At 48.2% G+C, this 12,944-nt stretch overlaps 1 protein-coding gene across 1 annotated transcript; it reads left to right on the top strand.

The window, feature by feature from the left end:
- The first annotated feature begins 9,288 nt into the window (after positions 1 to 9,288).
- Bhlha9 (basic helix-loop-helix family member a9) lies at positions 9,289 to 10,610 on the top strand. The gene has a single exon (XM_051179973.1). It carries the CDS (start codon positions 9,484 to 9,486, stop codon positions 10,177 to 10,179), a length of 696 nt encoding a protein of 231 aa, XP_051035930.1. The 5' UTR covers positions 9,289 to 9,483; the 3' UTR covers positions 10,180 to 10,610.
- The last annotated feature ends 2,334 nt before the right edge of the window (positions 10,611 to 12,944 follow it).

The following is a 12,944-nucleotide window of genomic DNA, read 5'->3' as shown; positions in this document are numbered from 1 at the left end:
ATACACAAATTAAACAAGTAACTTAAATTTTTTTTTTAAATCACACAATAGTCATGGAACTACATAAGGGATTCTTAAGTTTCTTTGAATGTGTAAAGGTGTAAATGGTAGGTGATGAAGAATGAAGTCCAGGTAATGGACACTTGAGTCATAAAAAAGGACACAAAGCTAAATGGTTTTCTACTTTTAACTATCACAGACCTTTAACTGTGTGTGTGTGTGTGTGTGTGTGTGTGTAGTGGTTAAGTACATACAAATGTAATTAATATTGAAAGTGTAAAATTCAGAGTGAGGTTCTGCAGCTTCAAAATGTTTCTTCTTCTTCTTCCTCCTCTCCCTTCTCCTCTCCCTCCTCCTCCTTCTGGTTTGTTGAGACAGGGTTTCTCTGTGTAGCTTTGGAGCTGTCCTGGAACTAGTTCTTGTAGACCAGGCTTGTCTCAAACTCAGAGTTCTGCCTGCTTCTGCCTCTGAAAAGGCAGTCAGCGCTTTTAACTGTTAGTCATTTCTGCATCTTGAAGTTTTATTTATATAAAAAAACAAGAGGGTAAAGGGCTAGGAATACCTAGGACAGTTCTGGAGATTGAACCTGGACAGCCAGACTTACACAGATGGCTGGTGGCAAAGAGGGGATGTGGCACTGGACACCTTTGGAGAGAGAGGGCTAGACAGCTTTGATGGATACCTAGTTTCCAGTAACAGCGATGACGTCTGATGGTCAGACCTCTGCTTGTGCTCATCTGTGGACATCTGTAAACACTAGAATCTTACTCTTGGTCACCCTGACTCTGGTGGAAAGAGGGTAAAGGTCACCATCGTTGAGCCTGTCCCTGGCTTTCAGCCTTCTGGACCCAGGAAAGGACTCCTGCTTTTCCTCGCCATGGGAGCAGAGTCCTTTCCATAGGACTTCTGGTATTCATCTGCCCTGGCCAGAGCAGACCCCCCCCATCCCTGCTTTACTCCCCACTTACTAGGACAGGTCTCAAAATTGGACCCCAGCTAAGCACAGAGGCCTTTTTGTCATTTTCTTAATGAGAAGCCAATGGCCCTGTCATTAGTGGGTGGAGGGGTGAGGAGTGCTGGGCTGGGAGGCCAGGGGTTGCTCCTGGTCAAGTGGATGATTTACAGCTTGACAGGCGGGAGCAACGGAAGGAAGAGGAAGTGTCAATGTCCCTGAACACCTCTGGGAGGGGACTGAGTGCTTCATTAACACACCCCATTTTATTTAATTCTAACATGAAGTCTCATGAGGCAGTACTGTTATTGTTATACTGGCCCATTTGATAGACAAGGAAACGGAAGCTTGAAGTGGATAAGCCAGAAGTGGAGGCCAGGAGAGGGCACTGGATGCCCCAGATCAGGCAGGCCTATGAAGACCCTGTCTCAATTTTTAAAAAAGTATTTTCTGTGTATGGGTATTTTGCCTGTATGCATCTATGAGTACCACTTGCATGCAGTGCCCACAGAGACCAAAAGAAGGTGTCAGATGCCCTGAAACTGGAGTTACAGACAGCCACGTAAGTGTTAGGAATCAAACCAGGAACCTCTTGAAAAGTAGGCAGTACTCCCAATAGCTGAGCCATCTCTTCAGCTTCCAGTGTCTCCTAGATTTGTAATTTATCATTCTTCCATTTGTGTGTTCCTTTTTCTTTTCTTACATGGTGTGAATACATAACCCAGACTGTCCTTAAATGTGAAATCCTCCTGCCTCAGCCTTCTGGCCTTCTGGATGCTGGGATTACAGTCATGTGTCACTATGCTCATTTTGATAATACCTATTTAATACATAATGTGTGTGTGTGTGTGTGTGTGTGTGTGTGTGTGTGTGTGTGTGTGTGTTGTTGTTGTTGTTGTTTGCTTTTGAGCAACTTGACCTGGAGCTCAATATATAGACTAAGCTGGTCTTGAACTCACAGATATCCACCTACCTTTGCCTCTTGGGTGCTAAGCTAAAAACACATGCACCCCCACAGGTTGGCCAAAGATTAGCTTTATTATTTGATTGTTGTGGAAATATGTAATAAGCTAATAATTTTTTACTTTAAGACATCTATATATGTGTACACACACACACACACACACACACACACACACACACACACACACACACACAATCCCACTGGCCTTGAACTCTCTGTGTAGCCTAGGATGACCTTGAACTTATTTGCTTGCAGCCACCTCTTGAGCGCTGGAATTACAAACCTGTGTTACCAGACATAGTTTTTGTAGTTCTGAGAATGGAGTGGGGAGGGGGACGTGAGGGAGGATGGGGGGGCACTCCTGCTTGCTAGGTAAGCACTCAACAACTGAGCTACACAAACTCCTTATATTTGCTCTCTAGGACCCCAACAGGGGAGGTTTCTCTAAAATATCTGCCCATGTCCTATGAAAATAGTTTTGTTGCTGGCAGTTGGGGGTGGCGATAGAAGTCTAGGTCAGTGGCAGAGTGCATACTAGTATGGCATGCAGAAGTCGTTGGTTTATTTTGATTGCTGTCTCCTGTTGCTGAAGGGCAGCATGTAGCAGCACAGCATGGATTGGTGTCCCATACTAAGTCAGTGGCAAGAGGAGGGCCTGGGTATGGTAAGGCAGAGACTCAGGGGCCTTCTGGCCCCTCCTAAGTGTGGCTCCCTGGTTTTCTTCCAAATGCTTCCCCCCCCCCCCCCCCCCCCCCGCAACCCCGAGGGAGTGACGCCGGAGAAGAATTTCTGAAATCCAGGCTGGCTTGGGTTATAATAGGTACCTTGGCGGCAGCCAGCGGAACCTCCTGGCCCTAAATCACTTGCAGCGGCTCCTCCTCTATGGCAGGCAGGAGCTGCGGAGCTACCGGGCTGCGGGCAGGGGCGGCTCCAGGACCAGCGCCACAGGTGCCGCGGAAGCGCTTTGAAGATCCCAGCAAACAGCAAGGATCCCAACGTGCTCACCCAGAAGCCAGTGATCAAGAAAGCGTGGTTCCAGAGTTACTGACATACAGCTGTGGGCGCTTCTATTTCTTTTCTCTTTTTTTCCCCATCCTTTTTTTCCCCTCCTGAGACAGGATCCCACTAAATTGCCCAGGCTGGCTGCAAACACAAGATACTACTGTCTCTGCTCACTGGAGTGCAGGGTTACAGGTGTGAGTCACCATGCTAAGCTCGAGAAAGGGCTTCTCTGTATAGCCCTGGCTGTCCTGGAACTTGCTCTGTAGACCAGGCTGGCTTGGAACTCACAGAGAACAATGCTTTTATGTAAGGTAAACTTTGCTGTGGTTGAGACCCTTGCTGACTTAGAACTAGCTATGTGGACCAAAGTGGTTTCAGCAACCCTCCTGCCTCTGTCTCCTGAGTGCTGGCATTACAAATGTGCTTCGCCATATCTGGCTATCAATGTTAAAATTCATTCTCAGGAGGCCAGAAGCAGCCATGGGATCCCTTGGTGCTAGAGTCACAAGGCAGAAGGTGTCCATGACTGCTGAACCATCTCTCCAGCACCTACACTGTAAACACAAACACATCTTGCCAACCATTCAAACTGTGGATACAGTTCTAAATACAACAGCTGGTGCAGGTGCATGTGTGTGAGTGTGTGTGTGTGTGTGTGGGGGTGTATGTGTGGTGTGTGTGTGGATATGTGTGTGGTGTGTGTTTGTGAGTGTATGTGTGTGGTTTGTGAGTGTGAGTGCGTGTGGTGTGTGTATGTGTGTGTGAGTGTGTGTGTGTGGTATGCAGTGGTGTGCTACTTTGTGTGTGTGTGTTTGTGTGTGTGTGGTGTGTGTGTTTGTGTGTGGTATTGTGTATATGTGTGGTGTGTGTGTGGTGTGTGAGTTTGTGAGTGCATGTATGTGTGTGTATGTGTGTGTGGTGTGTGAGTGTGTGAGTGTGTGAGTATGTGTGTGTGGTGTGGTGTGCCGTGGTATGCCGCTTTGTGTGTGTGTATGTGTGTGGTGTCTATGTGGTGTGTGTATGTATGTATGTGGTGTGTGTGTGGTGTGTGAGTTTGTGAGTGTATGTGTGTGAGTGTGTGTGTGGTGTGTATGTGTGTGAGTATGTGTGTATGTGTGTGTGGTGTGTGTGGTGTGTATGTGTGGTGTATGTGTGTGTGTGGTGTGCCATGGTGTGCCGCTTTGTGTGTGTGTATGTGTGTTTGTGTGTGTGTGGTGTGTGAGTGTGTGAGTGTGTGTGTGGTGTGTATGTGTGGTGTGTGTGTGTGGTGTGCCGCTTTGTATGTGTGTATGTGTGTTTGTGTGTGTGTGTGGTATGTGTGTGTGTGTGTGTGTGGTGCCTCTAGAAGTCTTTGCCTGATAGTCACTGCTATCACATTTGAGAACCACAGCTCCAAGACAACTGTCACATCCACCCCTCCCCGACTCTAGGTAATGGGGTGGGGGTGGTTTGCAGGGTTGTCTCCCTTCTATGTAAACACTGAGCCTCACAGAAATGTGCTAATACATTAGTTTATGAGTGTCTGTGCATACACTTCTCATTCTTGGTAGATGCTCAGTATGTATTCACTGGCTATGAATTAAATGCTTGCTTGACCAGCCCCATGTTGGAGTTTCTAATATAATGTTGATTATTATGAGACAAAACCTTGCCCAGCAAAGACTGTCAAATTCACAGTCCTTCTGCATCCACCTTCCCAGTACCGGGATCGCAGGTGTGAGCCACCACAACTGTCTGTCATGATTATCTTAATATCAGGGATTGCATTGTTTATTAACTTCCTTGGAGCTGCAATGTTCTGTGCTAGAGCTGAGGCTGTAAGGGGGCTTAAAGGAGGCCCCAGCATGAATGCAGGAGTGCTCAACTCTCAGACAGAGTCCAGGAGACCAAAGGGAACCTCTTGCAGAGAAGGCTCAGGGATTGCTGCACTGAGTAGGAAATGTTCAACTATGGAGGCTGGTATTCTGCATGCCACCATGGGGACTCAGTGGAAAAGTACCCCAACAAAGACACCTGCATGGCTATAGACTCAGAGCTATAGGCTGATCCTGAGTCCCTGCAGGCTACTTTGGGCTAACCTGCTGGAGCAGGCTTTGGACACAGGCTTGCACCTCTACTTTTCTGCTGCTGCCCCTGGGTTTTCATGGGCCATCTGTTACATCAGGTTGGTCAGATTGGTTATGAGGTCATCAGCCGCTCTGATTGCTCATGTCTCCATTTCCTCTGACCCTGACCTCCCAGATTTCCTTGATACCATCCAACAGATTTTCATTTTTCACATTTGGTTGAAAAGAATTTTTTAAAATTAGTTTTAAAATTCAAACAAGATAACAGCTCACAACCACCTGTAATTCCAGCTCCAGAGGTATCTGCTGCCTCTGGCCAAGGGCATCTGTATCATGTACACACACATACACTTAAATAATAAATCCTTAAAATAATAAATTGAGACAGGGTCTCACTTTATAGCCCAGACTGGCCTTGAACTCTCCATCTTCCTGTCTTGGCCTCTCTTATGCTGAGATTTGCAGGTATATGCTGTCACTCCAGCAGTGCTGGTGTGGGATGGAATCCATGGCCCATGCTCATGATAAGCAAGTGTTTGGCCACCAAGTTCCAATCCTAGTTCTTTGACAGCTTTTACGTCAAAACACAAATAAACTTCTAATGGCTACAGGTGGTTTGTGGGGGCTTTGGGTACTGGGGCAAGTAATCAAGATCTGAGAACACAGGCCCAGACCAGAAGGGTTAAGATGTTAGTGTTGGAATAGGAGCCACACTACAGGTCAGCTCCCTGGCTTGGCCTGAGTTCCTTGTCTCTCTGAGTCTCAGTTTACAGTCTGTAAAATAGGTATTATAATAATAGGCCTTCCATATAGGATTGCTGGGAGGCCAAGATAATGTATGCTTAAAAGCACTTAGTCCGATGCCTCGGCTACAGTAAACACTTCGCAGAAGTCAGTATCAGTACTATTAGAGTTATTATTTTTATGATTAATTATTACTAAGCTGTATAGTGTCCATAGTGGAGTATGAGTTCTAAAACAACTGAGTCACTGGAGGAAAGAAGGCGTCAGAAGTAATTTAAGCTTATTTATCACTCACTGGCACCTACCCCTTTGCTTCCGGGAAGCTCTCTGTAGATGGAGGGAGGAGGACACTTCCGTCCATGGTGGTGTGAAGGGCTTGTCCACCTTTGCCTGTAGTGAATGTCTTGTCAAGTATCCAGATGAGCATCTGCCCAATGCTTGAGCTCTTTCCTACCTTCATGGGTCTGGGAACTATGCAGTGCTTCCAAACACCAGGGTTTGCTTAAATGCTGTCTGTCTCCATCTTCAAATTCTTAGTAACTTTGAACAAGGGCTCCAAATTTTTATTTGGCTTTATAGTTGGCTGGTAGGTCACATAGTCCTACTACACTCCTTTTGTCTGTCTGTCTCTCCTTTTCTCTGTTGTGCCTGCAGGTAGTGTGTGTGTGTGTGTGTGTGTGTGTGTGTGTGTGTGTGTGTTTGCAGGCAAGAGTGTGTGCACTTGTATGTGCATACAAGTGGAGGTTAGAGGTTGGCTCAGGTATGATTGTTAATGATCTAAAAGCCCAGGTGGATTGAAAAGCTCTGGATGGGACGGTTGATTTGACTGATGACACCTGTGGGCTGTTGGGATTGGAGGAGTCACAAATCAATTTCAGTTGTGTTTACATCCCCCCCTTTATTTTTTATTTTATTATTTTTGTTTGTTTGTTTGTTTGTTTGAGACGGGGTTCCTCTGTGTAGCCCTGGCTGTCCTGTAGTCTCAAACGCACAGAGACCCTCCTGTTCCTGTTGGGATGAAAGGTGAGCGAGTGTTTCAGATGTCTACCACTTTGAGACTGCAGGGGAACTGACCTGCAGAGGAAATCTTCCATCCAACCCTTTTCCACCCTACAAAAGCCCCAAACTCCCCGTGCCTTTGTGCGAACAGTCGCCACTCCAGAGGAGTGTGGCCTTTTAGTTGTTCTGAGTAGAATAACTCTGTTTCTGGGGATGCCTGTCTGCTTTTATTTCCACATCACCTCCATCAATCCCAACTTAACCAAGTGTCTCCGCCCCCCCCCCCATTCTCTACCTTGTATTTTTGAGATATACTCTCTCACTGAACCTGAGTTCATCAGTGTCATGAGGCTGGCTTGTCATTGAGCTCCTGGGGTCCACCTGTCTCTATCTAACCAGCTCTGGGATTACAGATGCTATGCCAGTTTTGATGTGGGTGCTGAGTATCTGAACAGGTCTTTCTGTTTGTACAACAGATACTACTGACTGTGCCATCTCACCAGCACCCTGGCTAAACTCTACATAAAACAAAAGGGACTGAGGTGAGCAGATGAAATGATGGGCACAGATTTGCACAGTAAGGCCACCTGCTGGAGTGGATGGGAGGAAGAACCCCATCACCACCAAGCTTCCTTTGGTACCCAACTGTTCAGGGGTGCCACCCTGTCCTGTGCTCCCCACCCTAGAGTCAGGCTTTTCTCAGTGGCTGGGTCCCAGAGTCTGCCTGGATGAACAGGGCCATGACTCGCAGTCTCTAGCATGGCTTCGACAGGCTACAAGACATGATAAGAGTACCCATGAACTGTGACACACTCAGGAGGCCGATGCCTGCCTGTCTTATGTTCTGAGATCCATCTGGACCGGTACCCTGTTGTTTGAGCATGATGGAGGGCAGTAATGCTCAGACACTGGGAATATCGGGTTGTAGCCTGTGTTTTATTTGCTTGTTTTTGTTTTGTAGCACTAGGCTTTGAATCAGGGCTTTATGCATAGACACTCTACCACTGAGCTAAACTCCCAGCCCTCCCCTGCCTCTTCTAAAATAAGATCTCTATAAGCAGTCCAGACTGGCCTCAAACTGGTGATTTTGATTCAGCTTCTGTCTGAGTGCGGAGATGACAGGGATGCACTACTACACCTAGCTTCTAGCCACTTTTTAGTTTTGTTCTGGAGGCAAGATCTCATGTAGCCCAGGCTGGCATCAAACTACTATGCAACTGAGGCTGGCATCCAACTCCTGATCTACTTACCAAGTTCTGGGATTATAGGTATATGCCAACATACTGGGTTTAGCTGCTTTCTTTCTTTTTTGTTTTTTGTTTGTTTTTGTTTTGTTTTGTTTTTTGTTTTTTGAGACAGGGTTTCTTTGTAGCTTTGGAGCCTGTCCTGGAACTAGCTCTATAGACCAGGCTGGCCTCAAACTCAAGTGCCTCTGCCTCCCAAGTGCTGGGACCAAAGGTATGCGCCACCATCGCCTGGCTTAGCTGCTTTCTATTCCATATAACATATATTGGACATCTTAGAGAAATACAGTTTGTAGGTAACTTTCAGTCAAGTGAACAAAACAGACAATCATAAGTTAACACATGCAGTTTGTTTCCCAGTGGCCTATTCTTTCCCTCTGTGGGAAAACTCATCTTGAAATAATGAAGTCATTTGTAATATGGATGTGAACCGTGCGCCCGTCCTGGCTGGTGCCAGAACATTGGGAATGTGGCTGGGAATGAGATTAATGTTAATATGTTGCTCCTGCTAAATAAGTCATGAATGCACATCTGAAATTCCATTGGGAATCTGTCCTGGGAGTAAGCATTATTCTTTTCTTCCTCCCTCTCTTCTTAAATCTTGTTTAAAATTCCAGTCCTTGGTGATGGCCATTGGGATTGTCCACTGCATTTATAACCTGATCATACTGTGTCATGATTTGGTAGAGCTGCTCAAAAGCCCTGCCCTTTAAGGGTTGTTCCCTGATGGGTATGCAAGACAAGCCAGAAAGAAAAATCTTTCTCACTCTTTGCTTCTGACTCAGCCCAGCTCTGCCTTGCAGAAGGGGGAGCACAAAGAGGGGGGCGGAAATGCTGGGCTCAACCCAAACCCCAATCCAGAATCCAGACCGGCCTCATGGAGGAGTTCTGGCCTACTTGCAGGGCCCTGCGGGGCTAGCTGCATCGGATCTGCGCCTCCTCTCTGGATTCTTCTGGGCTGGCCATGCTTCATCTCAGTGTCAACCCTGCTTGTTCACAGATTGAGCTCAGGTGGTAATGTTTGGCAGCATGTGCCCTTACTCACCATTACTCAAGGTTCTTAAAACTCACTCAATCCACCATTGCTATCCTTCTGTAAGCCTATGTGCTCTCTTGCCCATAATTACATATGGCATTTTATCTGGGGTCAGAAGCAGAACCCAGTCATACTGGAGGGTCCCTGAGCAGAACAGGCATGTTCCCTGTGACAACCGGAGCACTGCCCAGGGCGTGGCCAGGCTACCCAGCTGGTCCTGTGTACAAGAATCTGCACGCTTCCTTCCTCGCTTGCTTCCTTCCTTTCAGTTCCTCCCTCACCATCTTACCTGGGGGCAGGTAATAAAGCAGGAGGAGGGAGATGGATGGACAGGGAGGGCGGGAAGCCACGTGGTGCCATAAAGCCCAGCTAGAGAGGGCCTGTCCAGAGTGTATCCAGCCAGTAAGCCGCAACAGCAGAGTGGACCAGCAGCTCTTTGGAGCCGAGGCTGAAGCTGCAAGTCCAGGGCATAGGCCATGCTCCGAGGCACGCCAGGATTAGGCCTCAGGGACCTTAAGTGGAGTGAGGGTTCTGTGGAGGACTTGGGGCGCTCTTGCCCCGAGGCTGGCAGGAATTTTGGAGTGCTGAGGCGCAGCCTGGACGAGGCAGAGGAGGCAGCGGGCAGAAAGCGCGAGCGGCCCGTAAGGTCCAAGGCGCGGCGTATGGCGGCCAATGTGCGGGAGCGCAAGCGCATCCTGGATTACAATGAGGCTTTTAACGCGCTGCGCAGAGCGCTGCAGCACGACCTGGGTGGCAAGAGGCTCTCCAAGATCGCCACTCTGCGCAGGGCCATCCACCGCATCACTGCACTCTCCCTAGTCCTGCGCGCCACCCCGGCGCCCCGCTGGCCCTGCAGCCACCTGGAGTGTCACGGCCAGGCTGCTCGCGGCTCAGGTGCTGGGGACTCTGGCTTCAGTGTTCCTCGGTCCGCGCCGCCGCCTGCGGTACCTGGCCTGGGGCGCAGGGACATCACCAGCTCTTTAGTGCCGCCTGCACCGCGCTGCGCCTCGTGCTCCCCGCACGCGCACTTGGTGGGGCGGCCCAGGGTGATGGCCGAAGGGCCCAGTTTAGCCCAGGCCTCCGGGGTAAGCTGGCGCCGATGTCCCGGGGCTGCCCCTGTTGGACCGATTCCGTGGCGGTGGGGCTCCGGGCTGGGCTACCAGCACTCCTGACTGGGCCACCGAGAGGGAAACCAGGTTGGCGGAATGACGACTGCCAAAGAGAAGACTGCAAAAGCCATCCTGGACAGAGCAAAACTGAATGAGCTGTGACTTGAGTGACAGAGGAGGCCGCCTTACCAGCGGGAAGAAACTCTGCAGCCAGGGCAGCCTCTCCACATCCCTGCCTGAGTTGCTGAAGGAGTGAGACCTTAGGTTTGGACTTGGTCAACCGTTTCTTCCTGGAAAGTGGCCTTTGCTTTCCTGTGCCTCGGAGCCCTCTTTGCTCTTGCTGCATTTGGACAGTGGGACTTGTGTGGGTTTGTGGGTAGACAGCTGCTGTGATCTGTGGGCAAACGGTGTGGCCCTCTTACCATGTTTGGCCTGCTGCTGATCTGAGAGGCCCAGAAAATGACCAAATAAAAAGAAAGTGTCTTGTTCATCCACTACAGGACTCCACTGAGTTCAGTGAGACAGGAAAGCCTCGGAACCCGGGACTTTGCAAGGGTGGGTAGGGACTACAGCCCCCAGATAGTCACCCACACACTGGTTTATAGTGAGACCCCGGGAATGGCTGGGCACAGTGAGATCAGTCCCGGGGAAATTCCTGGCTGTGCCGGAGAAAGTTAATGGGGCATCAGAGGCTAAGGTCATTGTCAGCCCTACCTGTGAGTCTCCCTGCAGGACTGCTGTCTGCAGAGAGCCTCAATCTAGGCTGCACTGAGAAGAGTGGTTGGGTAAAGGGCAGGGTCGGGGGTCCAGGGCCCAGAGTGATAGGCAGAGCTCTCAGCCAATAGAGCACCAGGGCTTCTGTAGTGAGACAGATTAGGAATCCAGGAGAGATTTTGAGGAGTGGGCTAGGGAAGAGTGGTCTTACTCCAAGGCCAAGGAAGGCTCAGGAACCCCTCTCCCTAGATCTGTGGACCTGCGCGGGGTGCTAATGCTGCAGACTCTGTTTGCTGTGCTGTTGCTACCTCTGAATGGAGGCAGGTCAGATGCCCACAGACACGGCCTCTGCACAGTTCGAGGCCACAATCGAAGCTATCTGCTTTCTGTGAGGTCCTGTCTCCCACATAGCCTTATGGCTCCTGTTCTCAGTCAAGGTTGTGAAACAGTCCGCGAGAAGGTCTGGATAAGAGTGAAGCGTGAGACTCAGTTTCAGTCCTGTCCTTAACTTAACGTATGGACACTGGAAAGGAACGAACCTGGGCCTGCCTGCGATCAACCTCCCCTCCACTTCACCTTAGATGTGGATAGTAATGCCACCTCAGGGAGGTTGAGGTGGTTCCTAGCAGTTGTTTGTAAAGCTGTTCAGTACTACAATTTTATGTTTGGGTAGCGCAGACAAGGCTTTACCCTTGTTTTACCTACAGGGACATTTTCAATGGAAATAAGATAAACAACTAGCAAATCCTAGTTTCCTAAATTCTAAGACAGTAAGATTTTTCTCACCCAATCACATTCTTCCCCGACAGCGATAGCACATAAGAGGGTTGAATCAGAGATCTTCTAGCTGAGCAGATGAATGATGTTGAGCAAATCATGTAACCTCCTTGTGTAATGGGCTACAGGCAGTTGTTATATCACAAGCTGCTGTACAGAGCAAATGAGACTCATGGTTAATGCACTCGGCAGAGCACTTAGCTCCTCTGTAAGCACTCACGGAAGCTATTCAATCCATCTGCTCACAAGGTTGCCTTCAGAGACCAGACAGAAAGGTGTTTAGAAGCCACAGGATCTGCAGCATTGTTCCCTTTATTGCTTCCCCAGGACTCTGTGTTTGAGTGCTGGTATGCTTATATGGATTTGCCTATCATGAAATCTTTTGGCACATATGTATTATATACGTACTTATGTAGATGTATGGCTGAATGGATATGTGTGTTAGCATGTATTTACCAACCCAACAGGAGCTGCCTCCTCTCCCTGATGCTCTAGGGGGCTCCTAAGCTGTAAGGGCCTCAAATATGTACCTATGCAATTTTTCTACAAAGAGTTTCTACAATCCTTGCATGAATTTTGAAAAAAAAATTACTTCCCAAGATTATATACATTCTCCTAGATGGATCCTGTAAAAGGAAGATAGATTTGAGACTATTAAAGAGATGGAGCTTTTCAACTAAGACTAGATGGGTTTGTTCAAACATAGCAGAGAGAGAGAGAGAGAGGAGCGTACAATGGCATGACTTAAAATGCATATTAAAAGCAAAGTGTCCGAAAGGGAAAGCACATTACAACAGCGCTGCTATGGCCAAAGGATAGAAAACACTGATATGCAGGAAGAAATTCTTTATCCATGCAAGATTAATAAAAACATCTCTCAAAGAGTCTCCCAAGAGATTTTTATATCATTTTTATATTATCAGTAGTAGTAGCAGTAGTATTGGTACTTTTAAAAGTTTGCCTGAATTTGTTAAAAGTTTTATTTGTGTTAGTTCTAATTATGTGTGCGTATGGGGTGGTATGTGAGCATGAATGCAGGTGTTCTCAGAATCCAGAAGAGGATTCTAGATCCCCTGGAGCTGGAGTTGAGTGTTGTGAGTCACCTAATGTGGGTGCTGGGAACTAAATTCTGGTCCTCTGCAAGAGCCACACATGCTCTCCAGCCCCCTTACTATTTTGTTGTTGTCATTTGTAATTCATTCATTTTAGTCTTTGTGTGTTTTGCCTGCATGCATGCATGTGCACCATGTACATGCCTGGTGCTCACAGAGGTCAGAAGATCCCCTAGAACTAAAGTTACAAATGGCTGTGAGCCACCATGTACAAGTATGCACTGC

The sequence above is a fragment of the Phodopus roborovskii genome, unplaced genomic scaffold, assembly GCF_943737965.1.
Source record: "Phodopus roborovskii unplaced genomic scaffold, PHOROB, whole genome shotgun sequence".
NCBI classification, from domain to species: domain Eukaryota; kingdom Metazoa; phylum Chordata; class Mammalia; order Rodentia; family Cricetidae; genus Phodopus; species Phodopus roborovskii.
The sequence above is the reverse complement of the archived record's forward strand: the minus strand, read 5'-3'. Positions and strand labels throughout refer to the sequence as shown.